This window comes from Danio aesculapii, chromosome 25, assembly GCF_903798145.1.
Source record: "Danio aesculapii chromosome 25, fDanAes4.1, whole genome shotgun sequence".
In the NCBI taxonomy this organism is placed as follows: Eukaryota; Metazoa; Chordata; class Actinopteri; order Cypriniformes; family Danionidae; genus Danio; species Danio aesculapii.
The window spans coordinates 12,151,932-12,168,101 of NC_079459.1; the positions used below are offsets into that span (position 1 = coordinate 12,151,932).

General features: G+C 35.5%; 1 protein-coding gene across 1 annotated transcript in view; it reads left to right on the forward strand.

Annotated features, from left to right (window-relative positions):
* The first annotated feature begins 3,390 nt into the window (after positions 1–3,390).
* Positions 3,391–16,170, forward strand: part of grm8b (glutamate receptor, metabotropic 8b) — a 346,404-nt gene continuing 333,624 nt past the window's right edge. Inside the window, exons 1-2 of the mRNA XM_056452403.1 lie at positions 3,391–3,443; positions 4,467–5,254. Coding sequence (XP_056308378.1) covers positions 4,751–5,254 — 504 coding nt within the window. The 5' untranslated portion in view covers positions 3,391–3,443; positions 4,467–4,750. The remainder of the gene's footprint in view (positions 3,444–4,466; positions 5,255–16,170) is intronic.

Here is a 16,170-nt window from a genome sequence, read left to right on the forward strand (position 1 = left end):
AGATATGATACACACTGTTTTATCAGAAAGTTGATTCACGTTGGAGAATCCCGTTAGAAAACACTTTCATGGAAATTCATAACTTATTGGTTTAGTAGCTAATCCATATGAATTTGTATGATCTCATTCATACAGTTTTATACAATTTGCTTATCCCCAATGACGATTGGGTTTAGGGGTGGGGTTGGGTGCCACCTCCTTTTAAAAATCGTACACTTTTGTACGACTGAACTCATTAGCCACTAAACTTACAAAACGTAAAATTGTGATGTTTCCTCATGAGATCAGGCTGGAGGATCAACACATAAGCCTGAAAAGAGATTTGTACCTGCAAAAGACTGTTCAGTCTGAAATGAGTGAGTGAGTGAGTGAGTGAGTGAGTGAGTGAGTGAGTGAGTGAGTGAGTTGGGGTTGTGTGTGTGGAGATGTTTTCTGTCTGATGGATGAATATAGACTGGATACCCATTCATTTCCTATGGCGGTCACTTTTGACCTGGAACACCACAGATGTAACAAGATTGATTAAAACACTCAAAATTCAATGAAAGAGTTGATCATCACTTTTATATGTTCAAATGCATAGTGTGGAGGATATCATGAGACCTTGAGGCAATCAGATGTAAAACACAATATTTATGAGTGATTTAAGTTGTAAATCGGTCAGATTTGACCCGAACACGACAGGAAGGTTAATTTATATGTGATCTGTTCTTCAGGCATTGCTCTTTAAAGGAAAAATTATTGGTGATCCAGTCTCCCACAATTGGCTTTGACCACAGATAATGTGATCATTTGCTCTTGGAGACACATTAGGGCGTTAAAGGGATAGTTCCCCCCAAATTAAAAATTAGCTCAATGTATTCCCCCTCAAGTGGTTCCAAACCTTTATGAGTTTCTTGGTTTTATTGAACACTGTTCATTCATTCATCTTCCTTCGGCTTAGTAATTTATTAATTAGGAGTTGCCACAGCGGAGTGAACCGCCAACTATTTTGGCGTATGTTTTATGCAGCAGATGCCCTTCCAGCCACAACCCAGTACTGGGAAACACAAATACACTCTCAAATTCACACACATACTCTACGGCCAATTTAGTTAATCTGATTCACCTTTACCACATGTTTTTGGACTGTGGGGAAAACCGGAGGACCCGAATGAACCCATACGGACATGAGGAGAACATACAAACTCCACACAGAAATGTCAACACCAGTACTCGAACCAGTAACCTTTTTGCTGTGAGGCGACAGTGCTAACCACTAAGCTACCATGCTGCCATTTATTGAACACTATAGAAGATAATCTGAAGAAAGCTGAAAACCTGTTAGCATTGAAGAATAACCATTGAAGTCAATTGTTACAGGTTTGCAGCTTTTTTCAAAATATCTTCTGTTTTGTTCAACACTGCACAAGATGTTTGGCAAGAGAACTTCTTCACCGTGGCCGAGCCTGCTTTTTATTTACTTCCATCAATTGGTGAAACTTTGGTTCCTTGCCTCGGTTGTCACTGGCTTGCCTGGTTGGAAATATTGGAGGTGTGCATCGATAGAGTTGCTCTTCAGTGGATCTGCCTTTAGCAGAGAATGCACTTATCTGAATAAACTGAACTGAACTTCAACAGTGACATTTATGCTAAACTGAAATTTATCATTTTTAATTTAGAACTACACCAGTATTCTATACCCTGTTCTCCTGCCTACATTGTAAAAAGCATTAGATTTAAAGATGAATTGAAATTCAACAGAAGAAAAAATGTAAAACAGGTTTGGAACAAGGGATAAGAGAGTAAATTATGACAGAATTTTCAGTTTTGGATGAACTATCCATTTAAAGATTAAGATTAATATTATAACTTCCGGTCTCTTTGCAATAATGTATTTGCTCTTCAGTGTTTGGATTTTCAGCAGTGAAAATTGAATCTCACTGAACTGAACTTCAACTCTGAAAACTGGACTGACACGGCTTCAATTTAACAGAACTTCTATATTAAGCTGCTTTGACTGTTGTAAAAGTGCTATTGAAAAAAAGGTGAACTGAATTGAATTGAATCAATAATAAATAAAGGAGGCGAAGCAGTGGCGCAGTAGGCAGTGCTGTCGCCTCACAGCAAGAAGGCTGCTGGTTCGACCCTCAGCTGGGTCAGTTGGCGTTTCTGTGTAGAGTTTGCATGTTCTCCCTGTGTTCGCGTGGGTTTCCTCCGGGTTCTCCGGTTTCTCCCACAGTCCAAAGTCATGTGGTACAGGTGAATTGGGTAGAGTGTGAATGAATGAATGTGTATGTATGTTTCCCAGAGATGAGTTGCAGCTGGAAGGGCATCCGCTGAGTAAAACATATGCTGGATAAGTTGACGGTTCATTCCGCTGTGGCGACCCCGGATTAATAAAGGCACTAAGCCGAAAAGAAAATTAATGAATGAATGAATAAACAAAGGATGGTGGCATGTTTCTAATATGTTTTTTTCATACCCCTATATTTGTCCCAAATTATCATTTTGACTTCAATAGCGCTAATCAACAAATATACATCTGCAGTGCTAACAAATGTAGTGATTTGTCAGTATTTGTCTTAGAATAAAAATTAACAAAATTGGCCAAAGTAAGCAGAGGAGCTCTGGTTGACACAGAATGAGCCCTTTAATCATTTTTCAGTTTTAATATTTTCTTGTACCTAATTACTTAATATTTTTTGTAATTAATCAATGATCGTATATATATATATATATATATATATATATATATATATATATATATATATATATATATATATATATAATATAATTATATATTTTTTTAATTGTAGTTTTAGTATTTTAATTAGTAATTCCATTACTTAAAAGGGTCAATTTCTTATATTTATAGGCTTAGTTTTACCCCCAAAATAATTATATCTCATTTTAATTCACTGTGTGAAAACGATTCTAATCGATTTTAAAAATACCAACAGTGGAGATGTACTGAACATGAACGATACGCGTAAGTGCCCCGTGTTTACACTAGATGGAGCAATAAGATAATTTACAGCGGCGACTGTTGACCAGTCAAACCAGGGCACATAGGAATGAATATTTCTAATCCGCATTTTGCATTTATCAGTCAGAACACTCTGTGGTGTTTAAAAAATCATATAGCATCGCGCTCATATCATATTTAATAATGATAACAGAGTTACTTTAACGTCATAGTTATTTAAGGTTTCCCCCATCTCTTTAGTTTATTTAATTATTTACTTGTTTCCGTCGTGCGCAACTGATTGACTCCAGTTTCACTTGATGTGGCTCGGGGCAAATAAAGCATTCAAATTGTCAGGCCAATCATAAGGGAGTGGGAGTATTTTCAGGAGAAATGATGCGCTCGTGCGCTCCGTGTGCTTCTTGCGCGCGCTGTCCCTCCCAGCAGCATCAAAGCAGCAGCGATCAGTGCTCGAGCACTCCTCAGGCACCTGCAGGTAGGAATGCATTCAAAATTTTATTTCTTAATATCTGCAAAAGAAAGACAATGAGTTTGTTGATCCGTATTATGCTGTTTGTGCAAAAGGGTGCATTTGCTTAATTGTTACAGTGCTGTTTGTGTTGAACTATGGTCTGTTGAACTATTTCTGATTCCGATGCCGTTCCCAACCTGTCGCAATTATCAGATGCCATTAAAGGAATGTTTGATTTTCTGTCTGTTTCAAAGTTTTACCAGCAACGCTATTTCTGTACAATCTGTACAATGATTCTTTTAAATGGGTTCTTATATAATGGTGTTGATCCTTTGCTATATTCGTTATTATTATTATTATTATTATTATTATTATTATTTTGTAAATAAAACAGAATCAAACTTACATTTAATGGGACTGAATAAATCACCATACTTTTGTACTGTAGAGGTAAATGTACTTAAAGGGACAGTTCACAAAATAAAAATTCTGTCATTTACTCATCCTCATGTTTTTCAAACCTGTTTGACACCCCTCTTAGAGCACAAAAGAGAGTCCCATTCCCATTCATGGTATGGAGAAAAGATGCACTGAAATTGACAGCTGACTGGGGTCTATTTGTGGTTTGTGAAGGAAAGGGGTTTGGAATGACACAGTGGTGAGTAAATGTGAAACGATTGGGTGTGTTGTCCCTTTTAAGTTTTAATTGTAAACCTAAAGGAAATATTTTCCAAGGTTGCTGCTCTTTATTGGGATCGATCCAACCATGTGTGTGAAGCACATTGACTCACATGTTGTATAAAGCTATTCAAAACTAAAGCGTAAAAAGTGTAGGGCTGATTAGGCATGCATATTTATGCATAAACAGATGCATGTTTTAAAAGTCAGATCAGATGTGTTTAGCGAATACACAATTGCACTGATCATTCTACATTTTTTCACACTTTAAGACTTCCTGCTGTGCAATGCATATGTGTGTTCTGATAAATAATGTGCACCAATCTTTGCTGATGAAAGCATAATCTTCTGCTGTTCTCTCTCACACAGGGTTCTAATGGTCTGTGACCTCTGTAATTGAGGAGCTAGCAACTATGTGATTTCGCTCATATTCCATCATCTAATTCGCGGCGTCCTTCTTCGTTTGTCCCCCAAAACTTCCAGGCGAATCCAATGGTCTCCTTGACGTCTGACTTTGATAGCTGGTATGCAGTTGCTCCACTGAGGGGCACTGATGACCCCCTTCAGTTATTGCGCTCGGTCCCTGCTGGCTTCCCACCTTTGTAACTGCGACCTCACTGCTGCTTGTAGTTCTGGATCCACTTCATGTCACCATGTTGAGTGCCTTTGTATGGTATGGCTGTCTTCTTCTAACTGGGGTGACTAGATCCATCAGCCAGCGTACGGATCCACTGACACCCCCTGCTCCTGAATATGCCCATTCTATACGATTAGATGGTGACATCATCCTAGGTGGTCTTTTCCCAGTGCATGCTCGGGGCGAACGGGGTGCTCCTTGTGGGGAACTTAAGAAAGAGAAGGGTATTCATCGGTTAGAGGCCATGCTTTTTGCCATTGACCTCATCAATAAAGACCCTGACCTGCTGCCCAATGTTACCTTAGGGGCACGCATTTTGGACACCTGTTCGCGAGACACATATGCCCTGGAACAGTCGCTTACCTTTGTGCAGGCCCTCATTGAACGTGATTCAACCGATGTGCGATGTGCTAGTGGTGAGCAGCCCATCTTTGCCAAACCGGACAAGATCATTGGTGTGATAGGGGCAGCAGCTAGCTCAGTCTCCATAATGGTGGCCAACATTCTACGCCTGTTTAAGGTAATTTCTGTCTATGTTTTACTATCGGTGGCTTTGCATCCAGACCTGCAGAATAACCTTATTTCATTTGGTGGAGTAAGAGTCGAATAATCATTGATTGGAGAGGTGCAAAATTTGATGCTATAACAACAAAAGGCATTTTAGGAATGGAATATATGTCAGTAAACTGTACTGAAGATTATTTATGTTTTATAAGAAAAGAAATGTTTAATAAAAGTGTTTTTTTTGTTTTAGCAATGTCTGGAAATAAAGACATGAATTTAAAGTATGTGATTTACCTTAAAAACATTTACGCAAACAACACAGTCGATTTCTTGTCAAAATCATAGCTAACAGAGAAAATGAGTATGAAAAGGATAAATAGGCCATTTTGAGTAGACAATGAACTGAATTTCTCACATGACACGTCAAACAGACACAGGTGCTCCTGCCAAATTTCCACTAGTTTTTCCTACATTTCTTGGGTCTAAATAAACTGAAAATGAGCACTTTTAACTTCTCCCCCAACCTCCCGCTGGCCTGCAGGTACCCACACAAGTGAATGCTGCTCTCTCATTGGCTGTAGGTAATCGCCGATGTTATTTTTAGTCAAAACTCATTTCACACAGCATGATTTGAATCAGCGACAGCTCCAGATATTTAGCATGCCAAATATCTCACAGGCATCAGCGACTCATCGCAATTCTCTCAGATCGCATCTCCAATAGTTCACATTGAGTGTTTTTTACTCGCGTGAACAAGCACTGATTTGCCTGTGATTTCAGGCATTTGTCTGCGATTTCTAAAAACCTGTCGGCGAGTCATAATCGGGGCTAAAATCATGCACTCTAAACTTGGCATAAATGGAAAAACCACCAACAATCAAGAATGCATGATTATATGGCTTTGCAATCAAAAATGTAATTGTAATGGAAGTCAATGGGGCTAGAACAACCATGAACATAACGAAAAGGTAGTCAATTTGAACAATACACAAGAGTTAAATAAATGTAATTTATCACACGTCTGCGATTGCACTTAACTGTACACTTAAAAATACTGTTATTGTGATAACAATAATTTTGCGATATATTGTGTAACTTTAGTTGTCAGTGACTCAAATTCTTCAGCAGTTAATATAGAAGGAATACAAAACAAACACGTAAAACCCAAAAAGTTAAGGTAACCCAAACCATTTGAGGAAACCGATTGCAACAAACCAAGTTCAAAAAACGAATCTATATGAGTACTGTAGAAATTAGGTATTTAATTAACTCATTACCTACAACACTGAGTTCAAAACTCTTTCAAATTAGTAGAAATAATTTTCAGTAAATTTTGAGTGGACTACACTCATGTCATTTGATAAAGTTGGGTTTTACAGTGTAGAAAATTAGCAAAAAAAAAAAAAAACACAATTTTTGATGGTTAGCCTATTTTTTTTTTCTTACTTTAAGATGTAATCTAAATACCCATGACTTCTCTTTGTTGTCCATGACCCACTGCCAGGGCCATCATTAGGGTTTCTGGGACCCTGGTGCAGTTTGTTGCTTGATTAAAATGACTGAGGACACTAATAATAATCACCACCTACCCACTGCTTTTAATTAAAGAAATGGTAATTTCTTAAAACTCATGGAGTGATTCGGATGTGTGCTCAGGATCAATTCATTTGCTTGCAGTTTTTGGCAGCACTGCCCTGACTTTTACTTGATGTAGTAGCCTGTAATAGAATCTGTTTTGAGTGCTAATCAATATACTCTCTTGTCTCTTGAGCAGTAAACGGGGAGTACTAATGATTATAAATGAACAGAAACCTGTCAGACTTTTCAGAAGCATGTCCAATAGTTGAGTCGAATTGCTGGGTCTGTAGATTAAATATTATTGTTTTTACAGATTGTGCTAACCTGATTAATTTGCTGTTATCTGGTGTTTATGCTGTGCTCATTTTTTCTCCTTTTGAGTCTCAAAAATACTGCCACTGGGTTATTTCATGCCTTTTGTCTCATTAATAATTGAGTGTCTGTTACAGATACTAAATATATCTGCCTTGTAATTGGATCAAATAATGGGTGTCATGTTTATCTGAAGAAAGCCTTCACCTTTTCAACTACAAACAAGATCAAACACACCATGACTTCATCTGCAGCAGATATTATGAAAATAGAACCATAGAAATAGTTGGAGAAGAAAAGAGGATTTGGGATGCGCTTGAAAGCCTTGTTTTTACTTTTTGTGTAGTTAATTGTAGATTGGGCTTATCAGATGGGGGAAAACTTTTATCTACACTGCACTGTAATCATCAGGTTTGAAGCTCGACTTCATTGGAATAAAATTTGCAACAATCATTTAAATCAGATATTGATTGAGGGTTTTCGGTTTTATGTACAGTCACAAGAGTTTACAGATCAATTTAAGCTGATGCCGTAGATATGCTTGACTCTGTTTGCTGTTTTTGAAATGCTAGAGCGTGCCTGGCAACATAGCAAATAGGTTGTTGGATTACTTATCTCAAAATTCTGTAATGTTGTCTTTTCTCTTTTCTCTGCCTTTTTCTCTTATTGATCTGCAAGAGACTGGACATTTGAAAGTGTTATGCTTCTGGAAGTCTCATAACAGGATGTGATTTGGAAAGTCACTGAGTTTGTTTCTGCCAACAGATCAAGGCTAGCAAAATGTCCCAATCAAAGCTCTAATTGTTTTTGGAAAGTAGTTATTGTCACATTCACCAGTGATCTAGCTCCTGCATATCGCTGGAGAACTACAAATCTGCCAGCAAAAGAACTACATATCCAGTCATGCACCACTTATGGCCCATTTCCACTGAAAGGTACAGTACAGTACGGTATTGTATGAATTACCTTTATCAGGCTTGCGTTTCCACTGCCAAAAGGGTACCCTGGTGGGTGTGGTGTATGACAGAAAGTTTCAGATGACGTCATTTTTACTTGAGGAAATGTCACAGTAAAGCCGTACGGGTCGTTTATATATCATAAGAGAAGCACTTTTCACAAAAAAATTCTTTATACTCATAAATACTTGTATACATATAGACATATAGAAACATACATTTTTATAAACATGATTTGATTATAACTGCAGATCAATGATCAGTGCGAAATAGCGTACTGTAATGTCTGCAATTATATAAAATAAAAAAATAAATGCAACATATATTAACAAATATAGACCCTTACAGTCTTCGAAATGTTATCAATTACAGAAAAGCTACACACAGCATTCATTTAGTCCTTATTTGGGTTAAAAAACAACATGAAATATAGCCCACAGTCAGTGCAAACGTCTCATATGTGTCTTTAATTTTCATGTGCACTTGTAACCTTTTGTTTAAAGGTAATTCCGTCATTCCGAGTTCATAATAGTCCAAAAGGCGATGATAAACATGGCAAATTGTTCATGTTTTATGTTGTAGAAAGCATCCTTTGCTGTAGGGCTGGACGACGAGGCAAAAATTTATATCGATACGATATAATTCCGATATCGATATGAACAATATTAAAAAGCAAGGAAAACTGCCAAGAACGCACACAATGGATGTCTGTACCCACAAATGTCTACAAAGTGTCTGAAAAAATGTCTGAATTTGCAAAGTCTATAATACCTCCAGGCTTTTACAAGCTCTTTTTTAAATTTAAAATCATAAAAAAAAAAATTATGTTCACTTTATTTGTATTTAGCCTTTACAAACAAGAAATGTGAAATAAACTATCAAATAAATAAAACTCTCAGACTCAGCTTATATATATATATATATATATATATATATATATATATATATATATATATATATATATATATATATATATATACCGAAATACCAAAATCTTACAATTATGACATCCACATTGTAAAAAAAAACATAGAAAAAGAATAATAATTATAATAATAAAAAAATCTACATTAATAATTGCAATAGAAAATAGTTTTTTAAAGTATATTCATAGTTCTGGTTGCTTTTCATCTTGAACGTCCTTTAAGGGTTCTATCTGTCTGTTTATATTTGTGTATAATTACCCAATTAAATGAAAAAGTTTTACATAAAAAATTTCTTATATATTTTATATAGTCTATTTATATAGACTAATATTTTATATTATTTTATATAACACATTTTCATTATTTAAACAGATTTAATACCTCTATTAATCACATTCCTTCTATTTCATCAGCTTTGCAATTACCTGATTCCTGATAAATATATTTGTGAATTTTATTTTGTAAGTTTGCGCGAGTGCTATATGCCAGCATGCAGCGACTTTATGTGTATAATGTGAGTGTTAATTTAGGTGTTTATGCAAGGATCGAGTATATGCAAGGATTGAGATGTACATGCGTGTGTTAATGTGGGTGTTTATGCAAGGATCGAGTTTATATCTACTTGCGTGTGTATGCAATTACTATTTCGTCTGCATTCTTATTTGTGGAAGCTTGTTTATTCTCATCTGTATTCAGGGCACTCACTTTGTAGGTAAAACTTTCTGCGACAGAGCTTAACCAACTGCTGAGCGCTGGCAGCGTGTCTGTGATGTACGTCATCACGCAAGTGAAATACTCTTTCTGACGGCTGAGCACTGGCCGTCATTCAGTGACAAGTGATAATGTTTAAGAAAATATAAATAATAAAAATATATATAGAATTATTGTCCAGCAATAATTTTGCTGCAGCTGTTTTTTCCGGCTTCTCCTATGTTTTTTCACGCTTCACTCTCGCGGATGTCCCTTTCTAAAGGGGTTCAGATATCAGAGCGCTTCAATAATCATGCGCATCTTATTAAAATGAGCTCAGGAGGTTCGTTATTTCAACAATAGACACAATCGCAAGCTCTCTCGAGAAAGTGAAACTGCTTGCACTTTTAGATGGGCTCATAAAACAACAACAGGACACGGCAGATTTTGTTCTTCTTGGCTTTGGCTTCATAAAGATGACGACAAGGTTTGTTTGAGCTCGGGTCTACTATAGCTTGTTATTATCTGTATATATTATTACAGTGTAAAGTCTCTGCTGTGTTTTAAAAAATGCTAGTTCCTTTGTTTTCATTCTCCAGCTTCTGCGAGTGACGTATCTCTGTAAACCAATAGTGTTCAGCTGCCCGTCTTGCTCCGTCTTATGGTACCCTTTAGGCCTGCTTGGTACCCTTTGCAAGGGGGTGACCAAAAAGTGGTATGGTACCCTTTGACAGTGGAAATGGCCATAAAAGCGTACCGAATCGAACCGTACCGTACCACTCAGTGAAAACAGCCATTACACACCTGGCCTAGATCCCCATGATTGCAAACAGACACAACTGAAGCTGTTCAGGACTAATTACACACATATATATATATATATATATATATATATATATATATATATATATATATATATATATATATATATATATATATATATATATATATATATATATATATATACCTCTCAAACACACACACACCCATTGCTGAGTCTTATCTGTTTGTGAACTTTACGACGCATTTCCTTTGCTCTATCTTGCCGTGTTTGATCCTTATTTTGTTTTAGTTTTTATTCCTGTCTGCTGCCTGCCTTCAGACCACTCACCTGTTATTTGACTACGACTCTGGATTCTCTGCATGTATCCGATTGCCCCTGTGTTGACCATTGCTTGCCTGACCATTCTTATTAAAAAACCTGCATTTGAATCCGCACTCCATTGTCAGCAACCTACAAAGTTACATAGTTCACAAACAGACAACAAGACTCAGCAATGTGTGTGTGTGTGTGTGTGTGTGTGTGTTTGAGAGGTCTATATATAATCTGTGTAATTAGTCCTGAACAACTTCATCTGTGTCTGTTTGCAATAATGGGGGTCTAAGCCACGGGTGTGAGTGGTGCATGACTGGATATGTTGTTCTTTTGCTGGCAGATTTGTAGTACTCCATCGATCTGCATGGGCTAGATCGCTGGTGACTGTCACAGTTATAATGATGGAATAATAGCAATTACTTGAAGTTACATAAATGTACTTAAATATAGCAATTTTTACCCTGAAAATGTATGTTGTTATGCTAAGCTCCTCTAGCATATTCTGACCTGCTAAGAGGTTGTTTGAAACTGTTGCTTATCCACCTTGTTTTTCACACAAGAGCAAGTGTAGCCTACGAGACTCCCGGCCACATTCACTTCCATTCATTTTTTTGTCCATACAAAGCAGCTCATTATGCTGCTTCTTGATGTTGTAAACTGGTGCTTACCTATCATATTCTTTTCATTTTAATGTATTGCTATGTACTGACTGGTTTTGCAGAACGAGTAGATGACCGTTTCTTATTCTTAGTCATTTAGCGGCAAATTAATAGCACTTTTGTAAAAAGAAACTTCCGCTTTGTGAAATCAAATGGACGAGTTGATTTAAATGTGGAATTAATGAGAGATGTTCTGTTTACCAATTTTACATCATTGTTAAGCTTTTTTATATAAAAAGGACATGCCTTTCCTTTGAAGTTCCAGGTATTGCTCTTAATTAAAAAAATAAATGTTGTAGACCATGAACAAATGCTGAGCAGTGCCTTAGTTGAGCATACATTTATAGAAATTAATATACTTTATACGTCACTACAGTATTAATAAGAAAATGACACAATGATGGTAATGATAGTGAATTTATTATTAAAGAAACATTTTACATGGACTTAAATATGGCCTTTTTAGGGTTAAGCAGTGGATCACATCACATTAAGTCTAAAATTAGTACCTTCAAAACAGTTGAGGTTAAGACAAATTTTGTGTATCTTACGCCTAAACAGTTGTCCAAACAGCAATTCAGCTCTGAGATGGAGCACTTTATCACAGTCAGGTGAATGGGAATTTAAGAATAATTCAGACAGTCACATTGACTGCATGTATATTTTAGCAGTTCATCCACTCAAAAGTGAAATATATTCATGCATTTTTCATGAGAGGAAGAATAAAGGAGACATCACAATCTGGTTCAGATAATGACTTTATTGGTTACTATAGTGGTAGACTGTAATGGGGCAGAGGTAATGCTTGCCTCATTTATCTAGCTTGAAACGTAAGGCTTAAAACACAGTGACTTATGCACCTGAGACCATGGTACAGACAGAAAGAGAAGGCATTTTTGAAATGTGAAAGATGTCTGGATTTGAAACTTGTATGTTTAATCAATCAGAGTCACTACACTTTAGTGACATCTTTGATTGTTATTGATTTTTGGAAATGTTATTTCACTTTTCAGTTAAAGAAATTCTAAAATTGCCTATAAGGTCCTATGAAGCAACTTAATGAACTGTATACAGTAAATAATTAATTATCAATTAAATTCATGTTCATTTGTATAGTGATTTTACAATGTAGGTTGTGCCAAAGCAGCTTAACATAGAAGTGCTAGTAAATTGAAACAGTGTCAGTCCAGTTTTCAGAGTTGAAGTTCAGTTTAATTCAGTTCAGTGTGGTTTAAATTTTACTGCTGAAAGTCCTAACACTAAAGAGCAAATCCATTGATGCGCAGCTCCACAAGTCCAACAAGTAAAAACATGCTGCATTAACTTAATTGTTGTATGTACTTTATTGAATCATGAAAAAATAAAACCATTGATACACGTAGCTTTAAAAACAACGCAACTCAGTTTGTAGACTTAACCTTGAATGCGGATGTGCATGTGTGTAAATGTTGATTTTTTTCATACTTCAGTTATCTTAATAAATGGATAAAAAGAATAAATTAGATTTCAGTCAGAAATAAATTTCATTTGTGTGAAATCGTCTTAAAATCCAAACATGTAAATTACGTGTTGCTTTAAAAAACAAAGCAATCAGTTTGTAGAGTGAACCGTGAACGAAGTATCAATACAGATATGAATGTGTGCAAATTAGCCTGATTTGTTTGGCATTCGGGATATGATTGCAACCTCCGGGACTCCATTAAGCATTAGAGAAGGTGAAGCGTCGCATTGCAGTCTTAATCAATACACAGCCTTAGCACAATCTGAGAAACAGAGGAGGGAAGTTATTCTTTGTTTCCTGTAGCTGAGGCTGTGAAAAAAACATCTGTGTTTTCATACCAGCCTCCTACGACAACTCTCTTTATACAGAGATAAAATGTGGTCAGTCCACTGGTGTGACTGTCACCCAATATTGACTCAGTGTTGAGGTATGAGTGGAGTCAGTCCACATACAGTTGAAGTCAGAATTATTGGCCCCCCTTTGAATTTTTCTTTCGTTTTTAAATATTTACCAAATTATGTTTAACAGAGCAAGGACATTTACAGAGTATGCGTGATAATATTTTTTCTTCTGGAAAAAGTCTTATTTGTTTTATTTCAGCTAGAATAAAAGCAGTTTTACATTTTTCAAAAACATTTTAAGGTCAAAATTATTAGCCACTTTAAGCTATATATATATTTCCATAGTCTACAGAACAAACTTTTTTACAATAAATTATTGTTTTACAATAACTTGCTAATTACCCTAACCTGCCTAGTTAACCTTATTAACCTAGTTAAGCCTTTAAAAGTCACTTTAAGCTGTATAGAAGTATTTTTAAAATATCTAGTAAAATATTATTTACAGTCATCATGGCAAAGATAAAATAAATCCATTATTAGAAATGAGTTATTAAAAATATTATATTTAGAAATGTGTTAAAAATAATATTCTCTCTGTTAAAAAAATTGGGGAAAAAAAGAAACGGGCTAATAATTCAGGGGGGCTAATAATTCTGATTTCAACTGTATGTTTTAGCACAAGACAAGAAATCAGGTCATAGAGTATTAAGCTAAAAGAAACTGTTTCTTCACACAGCATTCTGTTTGTTGTAAATGTCATGTTTTATGTGAGTAAAATTACATCATCAGAAACGATTTATTATTTTAAGGAAGTGTATTAATGCTAATATTGCTTTTGATGTTTTATTAGTTATTGTCTATTAAATGGGTTCCTAAAATATACTTAGTTTCTGAATGTGGTGTTAGCGACTGTTCATGTACATCAGGTTGTGATTAAAAATCTTGTACAGATTTTTTTCTTTCTTGGACAGGTCCTGCTAATTTGTGTGTTTTTCCCAATTGTGGATGAAACTCTGAATTTATCTTGAAATCTCTGTAGCCACTGTAGCGACACAAATGAATCTATATGGACACATAACAATAATCATGTACACCCAAGACAAAAACAACACAGGCTCATTCTGAAAACATACCTCTATATACATTTCTGGAGAATTATGTATCCAAAAGTACGTGTGGCTGCATTTTGTCTTTAAAATAAACACTAGAGGGTGCTATGATGACATACCTTTTCGTGCTTACCAGCTGACCACTTAGCTGCATATGGGTGACTTTTCCGCTGTTACCAGTTTGCCCAGTGTCTTGTTGTGTATGTCGGCAGACTGATGCAGAGAGGAGTTGACCATGATGACGGGGTTTCGAGTCCAGCTAAGAATGGTTCCAAACAGCAGGAAAGTCAGCAGGAAAGACAAAAACAAATGCCAAAAAATATGATAAACAAGTAAATAACAGGGTGAGAATGTGGTGAAATCTGAAAGGTGGTAAAAATCAGGGGGCTTTCCTTTTTCTGGATTGCTTTTGAAAACACTAACATTTGGGTTAAGGGAATTGAGTGAGCAGGTCAATTTGTGCTTTTGAAGACACTATTGGTTGGGTTTAGGGAGGCAGGAGGGTGGCTCAGTCGACTGCTCAGTCAGTTAGTCAGTCGACAGATGGTGGATTTACGTGAGAACAGCAATCGCGAATGGCAGTTGCGAGAAAAATTTGAGATCTCGAAATGCGTATACAGCGGCCTCTGATGGATTTGCGAAAACAAAAACAGCAAAAAACTTAACTCCTGGGATGTATTTGCTGTTCTCCAGAAATGTATATAGGGGTATGTTTTCAGAATGAGCCTGGGTTGATCAAAAAGCAATTCACAAACACAAAATAAATGATGTAATTTTTTAAATGTTTCACAAAACAAGCTGTGAGCCAAAGTGTTAAGTGTTTAAACCTGTGTTCATTATAAAATGTGAGCAAATTGAGATTTGTGTGAATTGTCTTGGATTTGTCTGTTTATTTTTCTGTTTATTTTTATTTTTAATTTATACCAAGAGTGCAAAATCAATCAGTAATTTTTGATATTTAAAAAACTATACAAACTTTGATATTCAATCTTGTCTGCAACAGTTTATTTTTTGTTCACAGAGCTTAACTGAAGGCATTTAGTCCAAAACTGCATAATTACAACACACAATCATATTTTCTATTCATTCTTTGCTGATTTATGCAATCTAATAAGCATTAGCAGCCAATTATTGTAACATTTTTCCAGTGAATTATTGAGTCTAGTTTGGCGCCGTAAATCAAATGCATCATTTTAGTGCATCAGATTGATCACATTTAAATGATCAGATTTACATAGTTTGATTTGAAAGCAAAAAGTCTTTGTGAACAATAGAGATGCAACGATTATATATTTTGGTCATACGATTATAGTCTGAGGAATAATCTCGATTTCACGGTCATCATGATTATTATGCATTCATTAATTTCAAAACTATTTCAGTAAATCACATGAAAACTCCTTATATTTTAAAGCGTTATTTATTGCTGCTCAGTAACCAGTTAACACAAAATAATAGTAAAAAACAAACATAGTTTTTTTTGGACGTAAAAGTAAGTGAAAGAAGTTTTTGGCATTTAAACATAAATAATAATTTTACACTGAAACTAAATGACAGAACAATGAATAAATTAATAGATAAATAAATAAATAAATGAATAAATAAATAAATAAAAATCAGAATAAATAAAAAACATAATATATGTCTGATGTAAATACAAGCTACATATTAGCTAAGTATTTCACTTTTAAATAGAACAAATGTAGTCAAAGGCTATGAGGCGCCGTGTAGGATTTAAATCAAACTTTGCTTATCAACACACAC